Source organism: Stegodyphus dumicola, chromosome 7 (assembly GCF_044657685.1).
Source record: "Stegodyphus dumicola isolate Sdum_Otavi_A_Nest chromosome 7, ASM4465768v1".
Taxonomy (NCBI): domain Eukaryota; kingdom Metazoa; phylum Arthropoda; class Arachnida; order Araneae; family Eresidae; genus Stegodyphus; species Stegodyphus dumicola.
The window spans coordinates 61,600,954-61,625,921 of record NC_140774.1 but is presented as its reverse complement, the minus strand read 5'-3'; the positions used below and the strand labels follow the sequence as shown (position 1 = coordinate 61,625,921).

The following is a 24,968-nucleotide window of genomic DNA, read 5'->3' as shown; positions in this document are numbered from 1 at the left end:
TTACGAGTGACATTTGCCGTGTGGGGCCGGGCGTTGTCGTGAATCAACAAGATCTTAGAGCTCAACATTCCTCTGCGCTTGTTTTGAATTGCTCTTCTGAGTTTTTGGAGAGTTTGGCAATACCTTTGAGAGTTTATTGTAGTGCCTCTTTCCAGGAAGTCCACCAAAATTACACCTTTTCTGTCCCAAAAAACAGTCGCCATCATCTTCCTTGCTGACATTGTTTGCATGCATTTCTTGGGTTTTTGGGGAGAACTTGTGTGCCCCCACTGCATTGATTGCAATTTCGTTTCACAGTTCACATGTTTCACCCATGTTTCGTCACCAGTAACGATGCGATCGAGTAAAGAGTCACCATCCTTATGGTAAGCGTCCAAAAAGTTCAACGCTGCAGCCATTCGCTGATTTTTGTGGTCCTCTGTCAAGATTTTTGGAATCCATCTTGCACAAAACTTGTGGTAACCAAGCTTTTCGCTGATGATTTCGTGCAACAAACTTCGCGAAATTTGTGGAAAACTCAAAGAAAGTTCCGTTATTGTGAAATTTCGATTTTCACGGACTTTAGCATCGACTTTTTCGAGAAGTTCGGCGGTCACTATGCTGGGTCTCCCACTTCGATCTTCGTCGTGAACATTGGTTCGGCCATTTTGAAATCTTATGACCCACTGACGCACTCCACCTTCAGTGATAATGTTGTCCCCATACACTTCACAAAGCTGCCGATAGATTTCTATCGGTTTACAGTTTTTTGCAGTCAGAAACCTTATTACTGAGCGCACCTCGCAGCTCGCGGGATTTTCAATTAATGCAGACATTTCAAACCGTCACAGTATCTGAACGGAGCACAGCACGAACCTCTCACTAGCACGGCTAGATGCAGACTGAGCTGCGCAACGCTCTGACCCCAAGATGGCCGCGCTAGCCCCGCCCCTAGCGGACACAGACGGAAACGTAATCTACTTCCTGGATGGCCCTCGTATTATCTTTGACCACTAGTCCACATTTTTAGTTTGAATTTGACTGTTCTTGTTTAATTATGTCACCTTGAGCTAATTGACTTTGTTAGCATCAGAACATGCCTTTATGTTCTAAGTTCTTTGTCTGATATTGTAGTTACTTTCAAATACAGTGATAATATGCTTCATGTCTATTGGAGGGGAGGGACTATTTAACTTTTACCAGATCAAGTAAATCCCCATAGGTACATTGTGGAGAGGTTGACAGGTTAGGAGATAGAGCACACAGAAACTAGCGAGAACATTGGTTTGCATATTGAGACAAATTTATAATTATTGTCAGAAAAGATTGATAATTAAAGAGAAGAAAATCGATATAAACTAGCCAAAATGTTTGGGAAGGCTTGTAGAGACATCAGGTATTTTTTAAAGCAGGAAAGATAAAAAATTAACAACGCCTTCGTTGGGAATCAAACTGCGGACCTCTGGAATACCGCTGCCAGTGTGCAAACTACTACACCATGAAGGGTCGCCAAGAAGGTGGGAGAAATACCTTATATACTCCCCCTTTTAAACGGTGACTGGGGTTTTTAGGGAATCCAATCGCCAAATCCTTTGTGTGGAGAACCCGTCAAGTAACCATCACCTGTGAAGTAACCATCAACACCATCAAGTAAAACTTATTCTTTGCATCTACTGAGACTTTTATATAAAACAACTTATCACCTCTGGGACTTTAATGGCTTATTGGAACCTTTAAGTATATTAAGTGGGTTACAACCCCTGGAACTCTACACAAAGCTGTGACATTAACTGCATTAAGCAGAGCTTGACTAACTTCAACAATTGCCAACTGTGCCTACATCAGGCCTTTCAGGTTTGTTCCAATCAGGAGGTCTCTCTATAGACAAACAGCAGAGGGACAACATTCAATCTTTTGTTATGAATCATGCTGATTATGATCTCACTTCTCATTTTAACCTGTGCTGTTTGACATAAAATCTCCCTACTGTTTGCTAAACCTCTAGACTGACCAAGTATGTGACAAAATTAGACATAAAAAAAAAAAAAAAAAAAAAAAAAAGGCATAAAGCTAATTATTAGTGAAACGTAAATGTCACGTATCTTCTTTTAAATATGTCCAACTATTATAAGTGTAAAATATTTAATGCTACTTGATAAACTGCGTGAAATTTATTTTATTCTCAAACTTATTAATAATTATGGTAGTTAATACACGTTTAGTAATAATGCATACTGCTTAGGGATCTATTTTATTTTTAGGATGGTATTACAAAAGTGAAATTCAGGCATAGAATAATATTTTTAATTGAATTTATTCAGTTTCCATTTGCTCATAGGTACTTAATTTTTTTCATTAATGGTCCTTAAAATTACTTAATTTCCATGTGCAGAAATGTGTACGAACCCTGTTATTTGAAATATGCCTTTCTACCAAATAATATCTGAAAATGAATTGTGATACTTCACAATTACTTTAAATTTATTCAGATTTTTGTCTTCTGTAATATAAAACTTATGTACATTTAAGTTTTATTATATATTTTTTAATAATTTTCAATTAAATGTAAATTTATATATTAGCAGAAATGTAGAATCACTAATCTATATTGTGATGTTTTTGACTGAATTTGCTTTTTAAAATACATTGTTAATCCTAAAAGGATCTGAATTTTGTTTTCCCCTTCTGCCTAGATACATCGAACTGTTCATTAAGTGCCAATTTTAGCTCCCAAAAGTCTAGTCCTGTTCTTGGTGCCACAGGCTGGTGGGGTCCTGTGGGAACTGATATTTTATCTCTCAAGGAGTGTTATCTAAAAGATTCACCACCTGGACTTGTATCTGTAAAATATCGATTTCCAATCAATCGGTCACAGCCAGATGATGTAAGTATTTAATTATTTCATTTTATTATTTATTTACTTTACAACAGAAGACATTTTATCTGTGACACAAATAAAAATGTGCTGATATTTTCATTATTAGATGTTATTTATCCCACAACATCTAGTTACTATTTATAGACTTTATCTCACTAAAATCCATTTTTATAATTTCCAAAGAATTTCAGGGAGGTGAAAAGATGAGAAAGTTCATAGTTCATTTAATTTTAACTGCTTATCTTTTTTTGTTGGAGGGAGATAAATAGTGATTAGATTTTAGCTTTGAATTAGGAAAGAAATCTGACAGTGATTTCTGTTTTTGTAAAGAAAGCTAAAAATATGATAAATCATGGAATCTTGGAGTAAGAAAGTGTTGAAATTGCAGACAGAGTGACCTGGTGGTTACAATGATTATGAGGCACCCTCAAGTCCTGCTATGCTGCCTCACTGTAGTGAGGGAGTGCCACTAGGTGGAATGGTTGAAGTATGTCAGGATTGCATTTCAGATATTATTCTTAAAAAGCTAGAAAGGGCACAACTTAGTGCATTAGGGATTACTGCAGGCCTACATCTCAGCTGTCTAAGAAATATTGCTCTGTATTAATATAACCTTCAACCCTTTAGTTTGAGTAGAACTCCTCTCTTGTAAAGTACTACAATGAGCTATTTAGTTATGGAGAAAACCACAAAACCTCTTCCTATTTAAAAAGTTGGAGTAGAAATCAGAGATTGAAACAGAATATTCCCTTTCCTTTGGCTACCTTTCAGAATATAGTTTTCTGTGTGGAATACTATATTTTTACACCCCATATGAATCTGGTACATGGGCTGCAGGATTTTTTTTTTCACACTGAGCTTTTGTTCTTTGCAAACAAAAAAATAAATCACCCTGATATGTTGAAGCAAATGATCCTAGAAACTATCAAGTCGATTTCTCGTGATATGTACAGAATTGAATTATGGAGTGTAGACTGTATTGGTCCACTAGAACCACCATCGCATAGAGAACATAAATTTATTATTTGTAAACAGATGCCATAGATTTGTGTAGGGTAAGGTTGCATAAGTGATACTCCTTGAGAAAAAATAGGTATAAATAACAAGATCAGTGAAAAAAATAAAAATTATGTATAGTAATAATATCTTGTGTTGTCATTGCTGATATTTACTACAACAAAATTCTACGTAGGCTGCTTTCTTGGATAAAATTTATGAACACAAACTTAATACAACTTAGACAACCAGTATTCTAAGTCTTACAATGTATAGCTTAAGTTGTACTACATATAAAATTGAACAATAATAATAAAACTCCCTTTTTCTCATTTAATTTATTTATACATTTGATTGCAACAATGATCACAAGGATATTTTTCATTTACTTGTCAAATCCAGCACATAAGTTGTGTACCTATCTTTTGCATTTTCGGCACTGAATCATATTTTCTTCTCAGTCTTCATTGCCCACCAGTGGCCGAGCGGTAAAGTCACTGAACACTGGTAGTTCGGTCCGAGGTTCGAATCCCGCGAACGGGCTGGCTGCATGGGTGTTTTCGTGGTTTTCCCCATGTGTAACGTGTATACGAGCCAGTTACCCTTAGAAAGTCCTCCACGAAGGCATCCCTCCCGTTAAGCAGATAGCCCTAGTGTGCTTTGCCATAATTAAATACACCACACCACGACACACTTCTCAGTCTTCATCACAGATATTGCAGGAAGACGAACACAATGAGAAATAACATGGTTGACTAGGGAGTGTTTTTTTTTTTTTTTTTTTTTTTTTTTGTTGGAAAAGGCACAGTTGACATGAAATGACACCTAAAATTTAAAAGGTATGATGTATATTAAGTGGCTGTACGAGTTGTGCAATTTTACCCTGCACTATGGTCAAAGGCCATGCCAGTAAGAACAATACAAGCAAAAATGACTCATGATATCATCATAAAAATTTCTACCCAAACAGGTTTTTCCGTAATTGTCTGGTCTGACCAAGGGACTAATTTTAACCTCGCTGCTAATAAAAGCCTTTTTAGATGTTTGGGGTCTCACATATTTTCTACCCCATGTCACTCTGAATGTATGGGTGCAGTAAAATGATAGAATAGAACACCGAAAGAAATGTTGAATAAGAACATTCAAGACCTTTACCATGACTGGATTTTCATCTTTTAATTTTGTTATTCGCATACCGCAAAGTTCCCCACAGCACTACTCGTATTTCTCCCTATCAGTTGGTGTATGGTTATCTACGTACAGGACTGTTAACGTGAATTAAGGACTTTTGTCCTGGTAAGAGAGGTACACCAGTTGCATCTTCACATCTCATTGAATCCTATGTAGACGATTTGCAAGATAAGTTATGAAGTGCTCATATTACAGGGTATAAAAATACAAATAAAACTCAGAGTAATTAAACTTGTAGGTATAATATGAGGTCACATAAGAAAGCATTCGAAGTAGGAAATAAAGTGTTAATCTTGGTTCCATCATCATCACATAATACTTGGCAAAGAATAGCTACCATCGTAAAGCTCATGATACTACATTCTGCTTTAGTTCAGCTGGAAAATGGAAGTACAAGAGCGTTTAATAAATAAATTACGTCCATATATGTCTAGAATGCAGGAGAGAGAACTAATCTTTGAACAGAGTGATGACTATGGATATATACATTACATTTCCACTGGCTAAAATAAAAATACATAGAAAGATATTAGAAACTATGTTAAAAATTGTCACACACAACTGGATAAACAACAATGTCATGATCTCGGTAATATATTATACTTATTTGTGGATGTTTTTATTAACAATCCTGATAGTGCAAGAGTTTATGGTCATTCTGTCAGAGTTATTTTCAGGTGTACTCCTAAAATATTATGCCCATATTGAATCGCCTTTGCACATCAAGAAGTTGATCGACAAATTAATGAGTTGTTAAAGGTTGAATTAGTAGACCTAGCAGTAGTGATTAGTCTCACTTTGTTGTACGTGTAGCAAAAAACACGAGAATTTACAGTTGTGTGTTGATTTTAGATAGTTAAATAAATTTACAGTTCCAGATGTGTATCCGCTGTAACGTGCCATAAAATTGCATTATGATAACATGCCATAATATTGCTTATTATTATTAGCATCAGTGCTTGCTAATAACACTGATGTATTATTAGCACAATACATAGTGTTAGACTTGACACAGGGTTCGTAGCGATCCTTATAAGTGCTTATAAGTCCTTATATTTGAAAATAAAATATAAAGGCCCCTATAGGTGCTTACTTTTTCTTTAAAGCCCTTATATATATATATATATATATTTTAGTGGTTATTTTTTGCTTTTAGTGCTTTTTTTTTTTTAATGAAGGCGCTATTTTTCCCCGTACCAAAGCCGAAACTAAATAAGCAACTTTTCTTCCTAATATGAAATGCCAGATGGTGAATCATACTCTCGGCCCGGAAATAGCTTTTCCCCCTTTCTCTGCATTAACATAACCTTTGGTATTCACGAAGAATACAGCCAGGTGCCCGTCGTTCTATTGGTCAAAGAATTGCGAAAGCAGTAGAAAATTCCGGTACATTCGGCATTCTTTTACTTCCACCCAAATACTACACACGTTTGAATTTCTATCAAGATCTTAATAATTTCCATTCTCCTTTTGTTAGTTCATATTCGTGTTTATTATGATCATTATGCTTATATTATGAGCATATGTATGAATGTTTATAATAACATAATTGCAGTAATTGCTGAAGTTATAGTAAACTTCCAAATATCGTTGTGTTTTGACACAGATTAGCTTTCTAAGGAATAATATTCGGAATGGCTTAAATAAAGGGAAAGTAATCGAATAGTCAAAATAATTTTGTTTTTTTGGCCAATACATTATACAGTACGAAGATTGGGAGGTTCTCCCCTTTCTCCGCAAAATCTCGAATATTGAAACTATTATAGTTTGCTGCAAAACAACCAACGGACCTTTTTTTCTTTCTTTTTCTTTTTTCTTTCTTTTTTTTTTTTTTTTTTTTTTTTTGTCACTTTCCAATCTGGATTGAATAGGACTAAAAGTTCTGCGGTCTATCAACCCAAGCGAAGAATGATTCTATTCCGGAAATTTAACGCTGTCTGTTGAAAATTAGAATGAAAAACGCCCCAGTTATTTAGTTCTTTATTCTCCCAATACTGGCAGCTGTTGATTCTAATTGCCAGGGTTTGTACAGTCCTTAAAAGTCCTTAATTTTTTCAAAAATGATTTTTGGACCTTAAAAGTCCTTAATTTTGGCCAAAATTAATAAACGGTTCTTAATTTTGCTCATTTGACATTTCTTATCATTTCTAATGATTGCCATTCTATGTGTGAATTGCCATTTCTCGTGAATATGGAATTAAAATTGCACGGCTCTTAACCAAACTGTTGGCGGATTTGCGTTGCAAACGATAAAAAAAAAAATTAGCTACCCGAACAAAAGTATCGGTGTCTGATTGGCTATTCACCCAATCTTTCGAAACAAGTATTATCCATAAATTTAGGAAGATTGTGATGAAAGCGTGAAGCCGGAAGTTCTTTAAGAGGCGAAAGTGATGATGAAGGTGCTCGAGGAAAAAAGGGGGGGGCATTCTGAAAATATTTGCCAAAATTAGAGCAATCCCAGAACGAGATGCCTGGAAAGTGCATTTTCAATAAACTGTGGCTTCATCAAGCTGACTACAAAGACTGGATATTGATGGATGACAATCCTTATAAAGCTAAATGTGGTCTTTGTCTGAAACAAATTGAAATTTCTATAATGGGAGAATCAGCACTGAAAATTCACATGAAAATTAAGTTTCGTTTTATCATTTCAATTTGTTTTTACACGGGTTTACTTAGCTTAATTTCTGTGTTTGTTTCAATTAAGCCATAAATTAATTTTTTATCACCTTCCACGGAGTTTATTCTCTTTTGCACATACTATATGTATGGGATATCGGGATTATGAGTTTATTTCTGCAGAGGGTCTGTTATCGATTTCGCAGGAAATCTGTTGGCTCCATTTCTATTTTAGGTCGCCAAAGGCAAATTCGGTAACGCTAGCCGAGAAAAAGTGAAGTTCAGAAATATGTTTTGAAGCTTCAATAGACAATTAAGTATTTGGTTTAATCCTATGCTGTTGATAGTAATGCATTATTTTTGCTAATGGCGATACAATTATTAGTTGAAAACAACTAACTAATTAAAAAATTTTTAATATTTTTAAAGCTGAAAACAACTAATTGAAACTAATTTTCCTGAATTAACTAGACGCAAAATTAACTTTCATGAATTACTAAAGTTATTGGGTAGAAGTTTAACTGAAAATATACATTCCATATTATATATATATATATATATATTTATACAGTACAAAGTCCGAGGTCGGGATTTCGGTGATCCCAGATTTGACATTTTTACGGATATTAGATCATTTTAAATCTAGTAAGATGGCACATAGAAATTATAAAATTGAAAATATGAAATCGTGATTTATGAAATAATGAAGCATTTATGATTTAAAGGGTATCAAAATTTACAAAAGAAAAGAGCTTAATATTTATATGTTTACTTTATTAAACATTTCTTTCAATGTGAGGTGTTTGATTTGTTTTCTCTGCTGATACTTTAGACTAATACTATAGACATATAATTTCTTGTTGAGGTATTAAGTTCCATTGTTCAAGTCCTGTAATTGCTGTGTCGAGAATTCCGAATAACTTGTCAATCAAAATTTTTCTCGTTTATTAACCTCTCTGTTACTTTCTTCACTATCGGTAGCTGTATTTTCTGGATTTAGAACCATACTACAGATTTCGTCCTCCGTTAATTGATTGATGATTGGGGCATTGTCATCGCAATCAAAAACTTATGTTTAACTTCCCTAAATTCTGCCGCCTGGTGCGGCCATGCGAGCTCTGGCACTGATTCTGGCTTTATGTGAATAACAAATCAGTTATTCTTAAGTCAAATAGCACTAAATATAATCGTTTGTCCTATGAGTATCATTAACAAAAATCTATTTTTAGCATAAGGAAAGAAATTTCTGTTAAATCTCCCCTTGTCAACATTTTAGCGCATTAAACTTAAATCTATGATCGGATAATACTCTGTTATTTGGCGTCGCTGCATGAGTCATCACTCAAGATGTCATGCGGTGGTGAAAGCAAAATACAATAAATAATGATTCGCGATTTCGGCATCAAGGATATAAAATATTAGTTGCTGTAAAATTAATAAATGTTTCGGTATGAGATTATGCCAAGTAGATACGCAGCTATGGAGTCAAGTTACTAATCACACAAATTTATGCTAAAATAATTATTTCTTCAATAATGAGATATTTTGTTTAGCGCCAAACTGAGATTAAGAATCGGGATTTCCGGCATGTTTTTTTATGATGAGGAAAAAAATCTAATGCGCATGCGTAAAGCATCCCTCCAAAAAAGCCCTAAAAAATTGGTTGGTGGTGGCTTTGAGGTCCGGATTTTAGATCATTCCAGATATTGGATGTCCGGATCTCAGAATTTGTACTGTATATATATATATATATATATATATATGTACTGTATATATATATATATATATATATAGTAAAAAATTTATATTTTCAGTATACATTTCTTATTATATATATAGATTTCTTATTATATATATATATATATATATACATTATATACATATATATGCGATACTTAATTTTACTAATGCCTTGCATGCAATGCCCCTTTTAGCTGCAAAACATCTTTCCCTTCTCAACTGCAGAGTTTCTTCTAACAGTATCATGAATTTTGTAAGAATCATCTACTTCAGAAAAAGATGTAACTGCTAATTCAACATCAATAAGTGTAGAAAATAATAAAATCAATTCTTTTCTTTTCAAATCTGAAGTTACAGATGCAGAAATATTGTGGGCTTTTAAGTGCATCAAAAGCCACTATTCTTTTAAATCGTGCGATGATATTGGCCGTTATTCACTAAAATGTTCCCGGATAGTTCCATTGCAAAATAGTTTTCATGTGGTGAAAAGAAATGTGCTTATGTCTGTTATTTTGGTCTTGGCCCTTATTTTAAAACTTTGTTACTAAAGCATTGTAAAAATGCTGAGTTTTTTACATTACTATTTGATGAGACTCTTAATCTGACAAATCAAAAGAAGCAACTAGATATTTATGTGAGGTACTGGCATCACAAAAATAAAGTCAGAACTCAGTACCTTACTTCTGCATTTATAGGGCATGCAACAAGTGAAATTATTATCCAAATTTTATGAATTTGTTGAAAAACTAGACTTGTCAAAACTCTTACAAATATCGATGGATGGTCCTGCAGTAAACTGGAAATTTTATGATTTATTGCAACAGGACTTGACAAGGAATATAACATTCAATGCTTGACATTAGAGATATGTAGTTACACATTCTTAACAATGCTTTCAAGCATAGGATATCATCCACTGGCTGGGACATTCCATCATTCTTATCTTCCTTATATTGGATTTTTAAAGATTCTCCTGCAAGACGTGAAGATTTTTTAAGTATATCTGGCTTAAAAAAGCTACCTGTGAAGTTCTTCTTACACCGATGGTTGCAAAATTTCCCAGCAGTTGAAAGAGCCATCGAAATATGGGATGACTTGCTGCTGTACATTAAAGAAGTTAAAATGGGGAAGTTTAAAAAAATTCATCAAAATCCTTCTCAAATATTTTGGAGGCAACTAAAGATAAAACATTTCTTATAAAATTAAAATTTTTTCTCTCTCTGTCGAAAATATTATTGCCTTTCCTTGAATATTATCAAAGTGATAAACTACTTATTCCCTTTTTTGCTGAAGATATCTTAAAACTTGTAAATGATTGCCTTCAGCACTTTAAAATTTTGAAACTAGAATATTCAAAAATAACTAAAGCAGAAAATTTTTATAAATTTAATTTTAATGATCTAAATTGTTATAATGATAAAAGTAAAGTTTATTTGGGATTCATTGCTGAGCAGTTAATGAATGATAAATGCCGCAAGAAGGACATTTCACAAGCTTAAAGTTTTGCATTGAAACAAAAAGGTCAACAATGTGTCTTAACAATAGTACAACACTTAATGTCTAAATGTCCAATAAATTTTTCTCTTATTCGAAATGCATCTTGTATAGACCCGCGATTGATGGTTAAAAGTCCAGAAAAAGCCCAGAACAAAATGAAAATAGTTCTAACGGTATTAATGCAGAATAAACGTGTTTTACAAGATGATTGGGATGAAATTCTGCTGCAGTTTGGAGAGTTTTTAGACAAAGTAGTTAATACAAATTTACATGAAATTTCATTTTCTAATTTTGATCCTCAAAATCTTTCTCTTGACACATTTCTCACTTCTTATTTTCATGATTTTCACTATTCAAAAGTATAGAAAATAGTGAAAATGATTCTTATCTTGTCACATGGACAGGCCTCTGTGGAAAGGGGCTTTTCTGTAAATAAAGCAATTGAAATTGAAAATTTAAGTGACTCATCATACATTTTTCAACGCACAGTATTTGATTACATAAAATTTTCTGGAGGTGTTCTTAATATCGAAATTAATAAAGAAATGAGATCAGCAGCAGCTTCTGCAAGGTCTAAATATATGCAGTATTTAGAAGAACAAAAATCTTTAACTAAATCTGAAAATTCAAAGAGGAAACGAAATATCATTGAGGAAGAAATTGATTATATGAAGCAGAAGAACAAATTTCTTCAAAGGGACATTAAAGATATTAATGAAGAAGTAGAAGCAGATGAAGCTGAGACCAGCATGAACATTGATTTGTTTATCAAAGCAAATGAACATAGAAAAATAGTTAAAGAAAAGGAAATAGACATAAATAAATTAGATGTTAAAATCGCTGAAAAGATTTCAGATTTTAAAAAAGCACAAATGTTTTGTATCTTTTATTGTACAGTTTATTATTCTAGTATCTTTCAAAAAAACCAAGGAAATAAATTTTATGTTTACAAATCAGTTATTTTAATCTGCAAAATATTCTTACATTGTGATTATAATAGTAGTTGACTGTGTTTAAATAAATATCAAATAAGTTAAATAATAATCATGTAAATCTCTAAAATAGTGACTGTTATTAGTGTAAAATACACTTATACATGTTTTTAAAGAAATTATGTTCCTAATTTAATGTTATCTACTTCATAACTTGTAGGGAGTTAGTTTAATTTTCAAAATTGTTTTATGGTAAGTATTAAAGTGAATTTAATAATAGTGCATAATACACACTTCTGTTAGTTTCTTAAAGTGAAATTACAAGCATGAAGTCGGTTGTATGGATAATTGCTTTATTCTATTCGTTTTTTTTTTTTTTTTTTTTTGTTTTGTTTTGTTTTGTTTGTTTGCTGATAGGTCCTTAATTTTTTCTTTGATGGTCCTTAAACAGGGTTCGTAGCGGTCTTTATACGTGCTTATAAGTCCTTATATTTGAAAATAAAATATAAAGGCCCTTATAGGTGCTTACTTTTTATTTAAAGCCCTTATTTTTTTTTTTTTTTTTTTTTTTTTTTTAGTGCTTATTTTTTTCTTTTTGTGCTTTTTTTTTAATGAACGTGCTATTTTTCCCCGTACCAAAGCTGAAACTAAATAAACAACTTTTCTTCCTAATATAGAATGTCAGATGGTGAATCATACTCCCGGCCCGGAAATAGCTTTTCCCCCTTTCTCTGCATTAACATAACCTTTGGTATTCACGAAGAATACAGCCAGGTGCCCGTCGTTCTATTGGTCAAAGAATTGCGAAAGCAGTAGAAAATTCCGGTACATTCGGCATTCTTTTACTTCCATCCAAATACTACACACGTTTGAATTTCTATCAAGATCTTAATAATTTCCATTCTCCTTTTGTTAGTTCATATTCGTGTTTATTATGATCATTATGCTTATATTATGAGCATATGTATGAATGTTTATAATAACATAATTGCAGTAATTGCTGAAGTATAGTAAACTTCCAAATATCGTTGTGTTTTGACACAGATTAGCTTTCTAAGGAATAATATTCGGAATGGCTTAAATAAAGGGAAAGTAATCGAATAGTCAAAATAATTTTATTTTTTTGGCCAATACATTATACAGTACGAAGATTGGGAGGTTCTCCCCTTTCTCCGCAAAATCTCGAATATTGAAACTGTTACAGTTCGCTGCAAAACAAGCAACGGACCCCCCCTTTTTTTTTTTTTTTTTGTCATTTTCTAATCTGGATTGAATAGGACTAAAAGTTCTGTGATCTACCAACCCAAGCGAAGAATGATTCTATTCCGGAAATTTAACGCCGCCTGTTAAAAATTAGAATGAAAAACACCCCAGTTATTTAGTTCTTTATTCTCCCAATACCGGCATTGATTCCGATTGCGTAATATCACATAGGGGAGAATTATGGCACACATATTGCACAATAACGTTCGCAATATTTTGCAGAGATAATTAATTTTTATGTTCTGTCCAAGATTTGTTTATAAGCACTTAAAAAAGTTTTACTGTGCTTGCTAAGCAGAATATTTTTCATTTCCATTAATTTATTTTTATACGATGCACATATCGAAATGTCAAAAGCATTTATTTAGCGGAAAAATTTAAAGAGCGGCAACTGTCTACCCCTCCTTCTGCTCCTCGTTTTCAAGTTACGATCAACTGTCCGAATATTCGCCAATTTCCAAGTATGCGTGTTAGTTAAGCTTTTATTGTTAAAGGATGACTGCATGAAGCAAATTTCTGTCTTCTGATTTCAGAAATGTTCCTCTTTTTTACTTAAATTACTTTGCTTGCAATATCTGTTAAGGGAAAACTGATATACAATGAAAATTTAGAAAATGTTCAGAATTTAGATTTAAATTATTTAAATATCAATATGAGTAGAAAAATAAATTGTATTTATTATTAAGTTCCAAGCGAATACAATAAATATGCCTTATTATTATTTATTTTCTCTATTTTGAACTGAAATTTCATCATTAAATCTTGTGATATGTTTATAGTTCTGCATAGTTTTTTATTTTCTCTCATTGTAAACTAGTTCTGTAAATTGAACTTTTATTTAAAATTTTAAAAAAAAGTAATTATTTTCCATGGTTGAGGTAATGCTTATTCTCTCTTAATATATACTGCATTTCTCATATTTTAAATTACAAGTCTAATTTTTAAGGTTATGCAGTTGTGTATAATGTAATTAGACAGGTGCTTATTTTTTTCTTAATATGTGCTTGAAAAGTGCTTATAGGTGCTTATTTTTTTAACTAAAATGTGGCTATAAACCCTGTTAAAAGTCCTTAATTTTCATGTAAGGAAATGTGTACGAACCCTGATTGCGTAATATCACGTAGGGAAGAATGACGGCGAACGTATTGTGCAATAACTCTTTCGATATTTTGCAGAGATAATTAATTTTGATGTTCTGTCCGAGATTTGTTTGTGAACACTTAAAAGAGTTTTACTGTGCTTGCTAAGCAGAATATTTTTCAGTTCCATTGGTTTATTTTTATATGATGTGCATATCGAAATGTCAAAAGCATTTATATAGGGGAAAAATTTAAAAAGCGGCTACAGTCTAACCCGCCCCCCTGCCATTCCTCTTTTTCAAGTTACGCTCGACTGTCCGAATATTCGCCAATTTCCAAGTATGCGTGTTAGTTAAGCTTTTACTGTTAAAGGATGACTGCTTGAAGCAAATTTCTGTCTTCTGATTTCAGAAATGTTCCTCTTTTTTACTTAAATTACTTTGCTTGCAATATCTGTTAAGGGAAAACTGATACACAATGAAAATTTAGAAAATGTTCAGAATTTAGATTTAAATTATTTAAATATCAATATGAGTGGAAACATAAATTGTATTTATTATTAGGTTCCAAGCGAATACAATAAATATGCTTTATTATTATTTATTTTCTCTATTTTGAACTGAAATTTCATCATTAAATCTTTTAATATAGTTTAGTTCTGCAAAGTTATTTTTCCTCTCATTGTAAACTAGTTCTGTAAATTGAACTGTTATTTAAAATTAAAAAAAAAAAAAAAAAAAGTATTCTTTCTTAATAAATTCTGCATTTCTCATATTTTAAATTACTAGTCTAATTTTTAAGGTTATGCAGTTGTGTATAATGTTATTAGACAGGTGCTTATTTTTTTTCTTAAAATGTGCTTGAAAAGTGCTTATAGGTTCTTATTTTGTTAACTAAAATGTGGCTATGAACCCTGTTGACAAAGTAATATTGGCAGATCCCAGCAAGAGAAGAAGAGAAGCATTTTACAGCATTTCCTGCACGCAGGCCATTATCAGTGGAGAGTATAAAAATTGCAGGAAGTACATTTCAAAAAGTAGTGGACAAGGTATAAGAAATAATGTCACTCATATATGGATGATTTGGCTATATTTTCTGAAGACTACCAAGAACTTAGAACATGCAAAAGTGGTATTCATGACCTTACAAAGAGTAGGCCTTACTGTAAATATAGAAGAATGCCTTTTTACAAAAACCAAAGGGAAATTTCTTGGCTGTATTATAGGTTCTGGAAAGCATTCACTGCATCCAGAAAAAGTAGAATCTTATGAAAAAGATGCCTAGACTGGCTACACAGTATTTTAGGACTTGCTAGCTACTGCTGTGATTACATTCCAAATTTTGTCACTTTGGTATAACCCTTAACAAACTTTAAGAAGAGAATAAATACCCTTTAACATCCCATGGGGCAACAAAATAAAAACAGCTTTTCAGAAATTAAAGTGAATTCTTTCCGATATGCCATCACTATTCACTCCTATACTAAGTAAACCTTTCCAACTATCTGCTGATGAATCAGTGTTTGTTATTGGTGCCAGTCAGTCACAAACAGACGATCGAGGGAAGGAACACCCAATAGCTTTTTTCTGCAAAAATCTAATGCCTTGTCAAAGCAGGTGGTCTATGATATAGAGAGAACCCTACAGTATTTTGGCAGCTCTTCAGAAAGATTTTGCATGAATTTTTGGAGCAGAAGTTCAGGTCGTATTTGACCATAATCCGGTATTGTATCTAGCACAGACTTAACTTCACAGATCCAAGCTTGTGTGTTCGGCGTTGGCTTTACAAAGATATAAAGTAAGGATTTCTTATCGAAATGGACAACAGCATGGAAACAGAGATGCTTTATCCAGATTTTCCAGCAACAGCTCTGTGACTGGATGGCATCATAATAGAGCAAACTGAGTTAACCTTATGTATATACCTTTTATAGAAACATGCATATATTATTCTTGTTCTTATTGTGATTTAAAAAAAGCTATTGTATGTGTGTTCTCTATTATAATAACCAAGAATTACTGTTAAAGGTTTGTTTATGTGTATGGATGGTAACAAAATGCTACTAACTATTCTGTAAGATATTAAATGTTGTTATATGAAATTATGGATATTGTCATATTATTATATAAGTATTATATTATATGCAATGTTTTATGTATATGTGATCTTGTGTACTCCAGTTGAATGGTATGTTCTTCTACATAGGATTTTGGGAGTATATGCTGGGACTTAGTGATACAGAGGTACAGCGATGCAATAGTACAGTAATATAGGGGTACATGAACAATGAAACTTGGATTCTGGCATGTGTACATCTCTGATGTCTGAGGAGATGTATACACTTCCCAAGGAGGGATGTGTAAGATCCAAAAACAAAAAAAGAAGCCAATTAAACAAATTTTACCATCTGTTTACATCATCATGAATGTACACTGCTAAAAAAAAATGGGACTGTTCTGTATCTCCCGTTCTACTGGGCCAATTCACGAAATTCAAATTGTGTTCTTTATGTCTCGAAAGCGTGATTTAGGATATCTATTAGATTTATATATAACACTATTCTAACATAGGTATTTTGACACAAAATCAGACTTTTTCTAAAATAACATACATTTTTTTTTTTTTTTTTTTTTCATATTTCGATTCTATGACTCAAATTATGCCTAGATACTAAATTTTGTAAAATTTGGTGCGAAATTTACGGAGAAATTCAACAGGTTATGTTGACGCTTTTTTTTTTCAGTTGCGCCAAGAATAGTTCATTTGGCGAACTTCTTCTATCGGACACGTCCCTCGTACATCCCACATTGATTTCTGCAGTTATTTGGTGCAGTGTTGCTTGTCTGTGAACAATGACAACTCTACGGATGTCGCTGGTCTTGGTCGTTAAGTGCAGGTGGTCGGCCACTGCGCTGTCCATGGTGGGAAGGAGGTTATGGGAATTTATTTTCCACCGTAAAAAAAAAAAAAAAAAAGAGTTCTAAAACTCACCACCAGGAAAAAAATGGTGCCATATGCAATATTTTTGAAGTGAAATAAGACATGAAAACATCGGTTTAAAATGTGTTTAATCGTTTCCGAAATGTGTTACAAGCATGTTCGGTGTAGTGTCTAGTATTTTCCAAAAGCAATTTAAATCCTGTTACTGCATTCTCAACAGCAGCTCTTAGCATATCAGGAAGAATGTTACTGACATGTCGGTGTATCACATTTTTCATTTCTGCCAAATTGTTTAGATTATCACCATAAACAGTGCTTTTGAGGTAACCCTATAGCCAAAAGTCACAGAGGTTGAGGTCTGGTGGGAAGAGGGGAAGTGTCGGCCTATAAGATGTTTATTCGTGAAATGTTGCCTAAATAACTGTGCTACACATGTGAGGAGGGGCCTAGCCCTGCATAAAAATCATAGTATGTAAAATGCCATGTTACTGCAGTTCATGTATCACAAAACATTTTAACATTGACTCTAAGTGAGCTGCAATTACAGTGGTCCAGCTGTTGACTGCTCTTCAGAGAAAAATATTTCAGTTATGAAACTAGCTGTCATTCCACACCAAATGGTCACTGCTATGCAATCGAATGCAGTAGGAGAATGTAATGAAACTAGGTAGATAACATGAGGGATTTCTTTGGCCCAAATCGATTAATAACGTTTTGAATCAGTATCTTTAAGGGCCGAATTCAGGCTTCAAAAATTACAAATTAGCGATCTGTAAGAAAACGATTTCCAGATTGTACACACTTGTGCGAGTGATTTGCAATCTCACATTTTCTAATCGCTAATTCATGGTTTTCACAGAAGAATTCCTCCCTTACACAAGTGGCACACTCGACTTTTATCAAATTTAACGCCTTTAAATGATAATTTGCTTACTTCAGAGTTTCTTAAGGGTATACAACATATTTAACCCATGTAACAAAAGGTTAAGTTAGATTCCGACCCATATTTCGTTTAACAATACTGCATACAGTGCCATTTCCGCCCTGGTGGTGAGCTTTCGAACTTTCTTTTTTTCATGGAAAATAAATTCCCATGACATCCTAGACACGGTTACCAAGTTTGATAACATTTGATCCAGTAGTTTTCCTTTTATGACCGTTTCAAAGGGGACATTTAATTGTAACCACCCTGCATATTATTAAATTGTAATTTGAAGTTATGCATTATATGTATACCATGCGTAAGATTTTCGCTTTTATGGAAAAAATAAAGAATCGAAGCAAATATATGTAGGATAATGTACCAAAACTGAAAAAAAAAAAAATTCCCTCCCTCCAAAAATAAAATATTGAAACTTCGACCTTGAATTTATTGGATTATCGAAATATTCAATTTGACTAAGTCCTAGTTCAAACAACAATTCCGTCAAAAATTCCGAAGTACTGAAGCTGAAGTAAAAGGTTTAGTATATATTCACTGTATGTTAATAAAGTAATCGGAGTGTAATAAAAATAGATTATAGAATTTACGCTGATGCAACTTTTTGTCTGAATGCACAACATGTAATGGAAGGGAAGGCTTGTAGAGATCTGTTTTGCACGACTCTAAAAGTAGATTTCATAATCCTTTTGTCTCTTCAATGTCAAAAAACTTTCCTTTGAGAGGCAACTTTAGTTTTTGGGAAAGGAAAAAAATCACAAGAAGGCAACATGCAGGACGATTGAGTACACATACTTATTTTCGGAATGCAAGCGGTTCTCCAATTGGTTATTGAATAATGAAAAAATGCATTGTCATGCAATACAAAACCTTTGGAATACGTTTTCTGACTGAATAACGTAAGGTTAAAAGTCATCTGCTTAATTCATAGCCATTTACAAGTCAACTACTTTGGCAATTGCAGAATCGTTTTGATCCTGAGCTTGTAAGACAAACCTAATATCACTTGATTTAAACACTTCTTTAATCTTCCGAGAACATTCCTTCTTTAGCTCATATTCCAAGAATATTAAGTGAATACAATTATTGCAAAAGAAATTGAATATTCATTTGCACTACGGCTTCGTAGTTTACTAACGAGTTAACAAAACTTAAATTCGTCTTTTTGTGTCTAAGAATATAATAATATTTTAAATATTTACAACTAAAATATTAAATTGGAAATTTAATTGGAGCCTCAGCATTGCCTAGCATTTGAAGATTGTTAAATACTAATTGTTTGTTGCGAAGTCTAACCCAAGCCGCATAGTTGGTTTTCGTAGTTTTCTAGGTTCTCTTTACAAAGGTTCTCTATGAAAGCATCTTAACCAAATAACTCCCATGTTCTTTCTATGGTCAAATAACCAACCAACGTAGTTTAAGCGTGATTTCCAAGTGAAGTTACTAGCGAAACCAGAATACTGATTAAAAATCATGTAGCTTGCCAATCGGGAGTGACATGAAAGATACGCCGCCAATAATTGAATTGCTGTTACGGTACGCTGTTTCTAAACTTAGATGGTCATTCCTTAATTAAATACAGTTGATTTGTAACTTCTACTAGAGCTGACGGTAAGAATTGAAGTGCAAATAAATAATATCGTGTGCAATCTTGATTAATATAAAATTAAAAGTATTTGCACAGAAAAATATTTGCATTCAGACAGAAAGTTTTTTGAAATATTTGCAATTACTTTATAAGAAGGATTTATTAATAACCGTAATAATTACTTATTATATTACTGAAGATTAGGATTCAGTTCTTGACAATTACATTTTAAATTAGAATTTTAAGGATATAATGAAAATACGCTACTCATAAACATACATTTTAGGTTAAAAATGTGTTGATTTTTTTTGTTTAAAAACTTCTTAAATTTATTTAATAAACATCATACCCTTGTTGTTAATTGTATCCACAATGTTGGGTGTCGTTTATATAATTATTCTTACTTGTCCACAGAACCTGCTGACTTATCCAGCCATGAAATAGCTGCAGATTATTTGTACATAATCATTGAACTTCCATTAATTCGGTCTCTAGAGGGTTGTATGTTTATATCATAATTTGACTTTGATAAAAATGATTATTCTAAATCTTATGTTTCTATAAAAACATACTGTGCTTTAAAAATATGGATGATAGTATCAGCTGCTCTTTCTGCCACTTCATAAGCAACAGCTTGTTTAGAAATAAATTATGCAGTTTATGTCATAAAATATTTTCATAAAATTCAAATAAACATCAAACGAAAGTTCTCAGTTTTAGACAATTCGATTTAAACTAAGTAAAGCAGCAGACGATAAAAAGCCAAAGATAAAAATTGAATCTTACAAATTTTTAATTCTGTACTGGAACTATTAGAATGCATAGGCTGTTCTCTAATATTGGATTACTTCAACCAAGCCTTTTACGACATCCATTTTGAGAATTCCAGGAATTCAACTAAAATAAATCTGTAAATTTTGAAAAATTCAAGGAAATTAATTAGTATATGTGAAGAAAGTCATAATTTGGGGACAATTAAGTACACATATTCAATTTCCATCCACGTAAGAAGATAGAAAGTAAAATTTGTTTCTAGAGAGGGACCACATAGCTTTGCTACTTAGATGTTCTTTTTCAATATTTGTTTATTCTTCTGTATTCATGTGTGTGGATGTAGGTATAGCTAGATCTTTTTTGAGAGAATTATTTTTGATGTATAAAGGAAAGGGGAAAAAAGTTTTAAACTATTTTAAATTTTAGGTTACCTATCTTCATGAAGCATCAGAAGATTTATTTTTTCGTACTGAAACTCAAAGAAATGATACAAATGGAATGAAGGAAAATATTGTGGAATTCCTTGGGTTTCTGCATCCCCTTGAAGCCAGGCCTTTATCACAGAGGATATCACAAGTCCTGTTATCTAGTTGCTCAGCTGGTTCATCTGCTGTATTTCAGCTTAGTAACGATTCAACATCGAAGCATTTGGTAGTAATACTGTGTTCATTATTTCTTTCTCAATCTTTTGATAAAATTTTCTAAATTATCAAACTCCGTACAAAATCAGTAAATATTAAATTACTGCATAAAACCCTTTTTTGCATTTGTGACCAATATATATGTCAAAACACGTGTGCCTTAAAAAAATATCTATACCGTAATTTCGGGTAGATAAGCCGCCCTGGCGTATATGCCGCACACATGATAATTGACTGAAAAAAATTAAAGTTAATCGGATAAGCCGCACCACCGAATATGCCGCAACAAAGTACTCAAATATGGCACTTAATATTCAGTAATTGTCCTGCCAACTTGATGTAATCATCGTCGATAACATCTTATTACATTTACAATATAAGTATAATCAGTAATATATAAATAAATAAGGAAGAAACATCTTAACCTTGAACTTGCCAAAAACGAACTCTGAAGATTTCTATCGGGTATTATTTTTATGGGTTCGATAAATTTCGTTTAGCACCATAAATTACCATATTATGAAAAGGAATACGTAAATTAGATAAGCAAACAGAAATCTGTAATTAAATTAAACTACATTTATTTATACAAAACCTTCAAAATCCGACTCATTGATGTCAGAATTAAATAAATTTAACAAATGACCATGTAAGGTCAATTTCATCATTCTATTTTAAATTACTTCTTGCAATGTTATCTTCTCTTTCATTTTCTTTTTCGATGATTTCCATTTAATGAAAGACGATCGTATCATCTCGGACTAATTGCCATGCGTTGGACACCCATAAGGCATCCTCCTCACACGAAGCTTTTCTCATTCGCCCGGAATTTATGAAGAAATAGAGTCTACTTTGCATCCATTTCTCCCACTGCTTTCATAGTTCATGCTTGAAAATTCCACTTATAGTAAGATCTAGTGGCTGTTAAATTTTTGTAAGCCCACTTGGTATCACTAAGACATCGGTGTTAAGTTTTTTTGCTGCAGATCTTACCATATTCGTTAAATGGGATCGCAATTAATCCAGAACGATGAGTCCTCCTGGGTTGGAAAAAAGTACCTTACCTTTTATGACAAATTTCTCTCAGCCAAACATCACTTCTTCGCACATCTGTCCTTTTTCATTGGCGCAAGTAATACTCCTTTAGAGAAGTTTCCTTTCGGAATTGTTTTTCTTTTGAAAATTATCAAAGAGGTTAACTTTTCTCCATTGGCGGCACAACCCAAAACGCAAGTATAAGAGGTCTTTTCATTCCCGGTTGTTAACACTGAAATATTTTTTCCCGTCTATTGAATGAACAATTCTACTTGGAGGACAGTCAAAAGTAGCGGGCACTTCGCTCACATTAATTATTTGCCCTCTTTTCAAATTTTTTTTTTTTTTTTTTTTATATTTTTATTTTCCTATATGTGTACTCCAAAGGAGCTATCTTTTTTTTTTTTTTTTTTCTTTTTCTTTTCCAAGCCAGTCCACGGGAATCTTTTGTCCAATTGTTGTTTTGGTCCTGACAGATAATTTCTTTCGTTTCATGAACGTGAAACACCAATTAGGTCCCAACAAAATTTTTAATGCTTATTTGTTATTCTTAGGCATTTTCTCCAATTCTTCCTGTTCAGACTTCCACCGCCGAATGCATCGCTCATCAACTTGAAATTCTTTATCCGGAGCGTGATTTTCAATTTCGCTCTCTTCACTGCCAAAAGCATAAAAGCAGCTGTATAACTTTTTCTTTGAGAAGAATCTGTAATAATAATAATATTTTTAAATCGCGAATGATGAGGCTAGCAAAATGCCAGCTACAAAGCAGTAAAAACGTGTAAGAATGAACACAGCACTTGGAAATTAAACGTAGCTGTTTCCATTAAAACAAAAAGTCATCGGAAAACACGAGCAAAACCATGGAATTTAGTAGAAAGTACACGCATCATTACGAAAGTACAGAGAGCGCTACCTACCTTAGTTAGGTGACTTTGAACTTAATGCACTTAGGGCAGTCTGAAGGTAGAATATTGCAGCGGGTTCTTACCGTTTCGCTTGTGCGTAGCTTGTGATCTGAACTAGCGAAGTTTTCAGAACAGAGGAAAAATAAAATTCCCTCAGGTACACTGCCGACCTAAATTTTCAGCATTTACACACATATAAGCCGTGGCTTATCTACCCGAAATTACGGTATATATTATAATAAATAAATGCAGAGGAAAATATTTTACAGTTTGGATTAATAAAGAATTCCATTTTAGTTGTTCAAACTATGAAAAATATAAAATATTTATAATGGAAATAGCGAGTTTGATGCCATAAATTTGGGTACATATTAGCACAATCACCTTAATAGAAGTCGCCACAATATATCAACCATGTGCATAACAATCTTTAGTCAACCATACTTACCACAATTTTTTAGTCTAGCAGCATTTTTTAGTCTTGCCATTTTCATATGTGTTCTCTTTATTAAATTTCAACAATTTCTGCAGGCAAATCACATTTTTTACCTTAAATTCAGTTTTAAAATTGCCAGCAATGGAAGAAGCTGGGGTAAAATTCCTGCTGCAGTTAAGGATTTTCCCCAAAATTCTTGAAAGTAGCAAATGTTTTGAATTTACTGTTAAAGTGATGCCATGAAATTTCATCCAGAAGAAAAGAAATAAAAACCAGCTTGTAAGTAAATTTCTTGATTGATTTTGGAGATAAATACCTAATTGAAATGTAAAATCTATGAATTTTATGTAAATTTTTGCAAGTGAATTGAATGATGGCTTATGTCATCATTATTTTTCATTTGTAAAACCTGTACCATTGTAGTACCACAAGGTCCTGTTCTCTAGTTGAATGGCATCTTACCATGTACTGTACCATGCTGGTATCAATGTTATCTATTGAATGGTGGCTTACCATGTACTGTACCATGGTGGTATTAATGTTATCTATTGAATGGTGGCTTATCTCATCATTAATTTTCATCTGTAAAACCTGTGTATCTGTTGCATTGATATGTAAGTACCAAAATTTGTACCATTTTAATCATTTACTAAGCTTCTTCAGCATTAAAATTTAAATATTTACCATATATGTAAACCACAAAGACAAGGATGTTCAAATATTTTTAAAGATTTTGGTATTTTGTACCAACACTTTACTTTGAAATCTATCAACATACTTCAATAACAATCCATTTATCACAAATGGAATTCCTATACATTGGGATGTTAAAGACTGCATTTTGAGAATGCTGTGGAAACAGGATCTTTTTTTTTAAATTACCATGCTTATGGAATTACTGCATACTGAGTGGAAAGTTAAAGGAATACAATTTCTTATTTATATGTTACTTGGATTTTTAAAATAAGTTGAAATCAAATTGACAAAATTTCTGATTTTAGTTCAAGAATTAAAAACGACCGCAATTTTGGTATATTCTATGAGTAAGATGGTGGATTTACTGAAAAGAAAGAGAAGACAAGTGTAACAATAATGGTCTCATTTGTTAGATAAATATTATTGAAATAAGTTTATTTAAATGTTTCTTAATTTTACCTCTAAAAATAAACTTTTATAGCCTATATTAAGATTTAGCATCTTTTTAACTGTTTTTCACAAAAAGCCAGATTTTAAACAGATGAAAAACACCATTGAATGATATTTGATAAGTTAATTAGTGGACTGGCTATTAACTGAGGCTTATCTTACAATTTTCTTGCAATGATGTGGTTATATATTGATGAAGAAGAGGGGGTTTTTAATTTCTTTTCTCTTTACAGCTGTGGTATCTGTTGAGTATTTTTGTTACAAGGGGTGTGCAATATATATTTTTAAAAAATTCGTAGGTTTTACAAATGTTGTGTAAATTTGTGAAGTATGTAATAAGATCTGGTTCTAACAACTCTGTTTCTGCTTTTAAATAATCGCCT

At 32.6% G+C, this 24,968-nt stretch overlaps 1 protein-coding gene across 1 annotated transcript in view; it reads left to right on the top strand.

The window, feature by feature from the left end:
• Positions 1-24,968, top strand: part of Megf8 (multiple EGF like domains 8) — a 251,267-nt gene that overhangs the window by 37,709 nt on the left and 188,590 nt on the right. The window contains exons 8-9 of the mRNA XM_085820327.1: positions 2,673-2,863; positions 20,846-21,070. Of these exons, the coding sequence (XP_085676453.1) occupies positions 2,673-2,863; positions 20,846-21,070 (416 nt within the window). The remainder of the gene's footprint in view (positions 1-2,672; positions 2,864-20,845; positions 21,071-24,968) is intronic.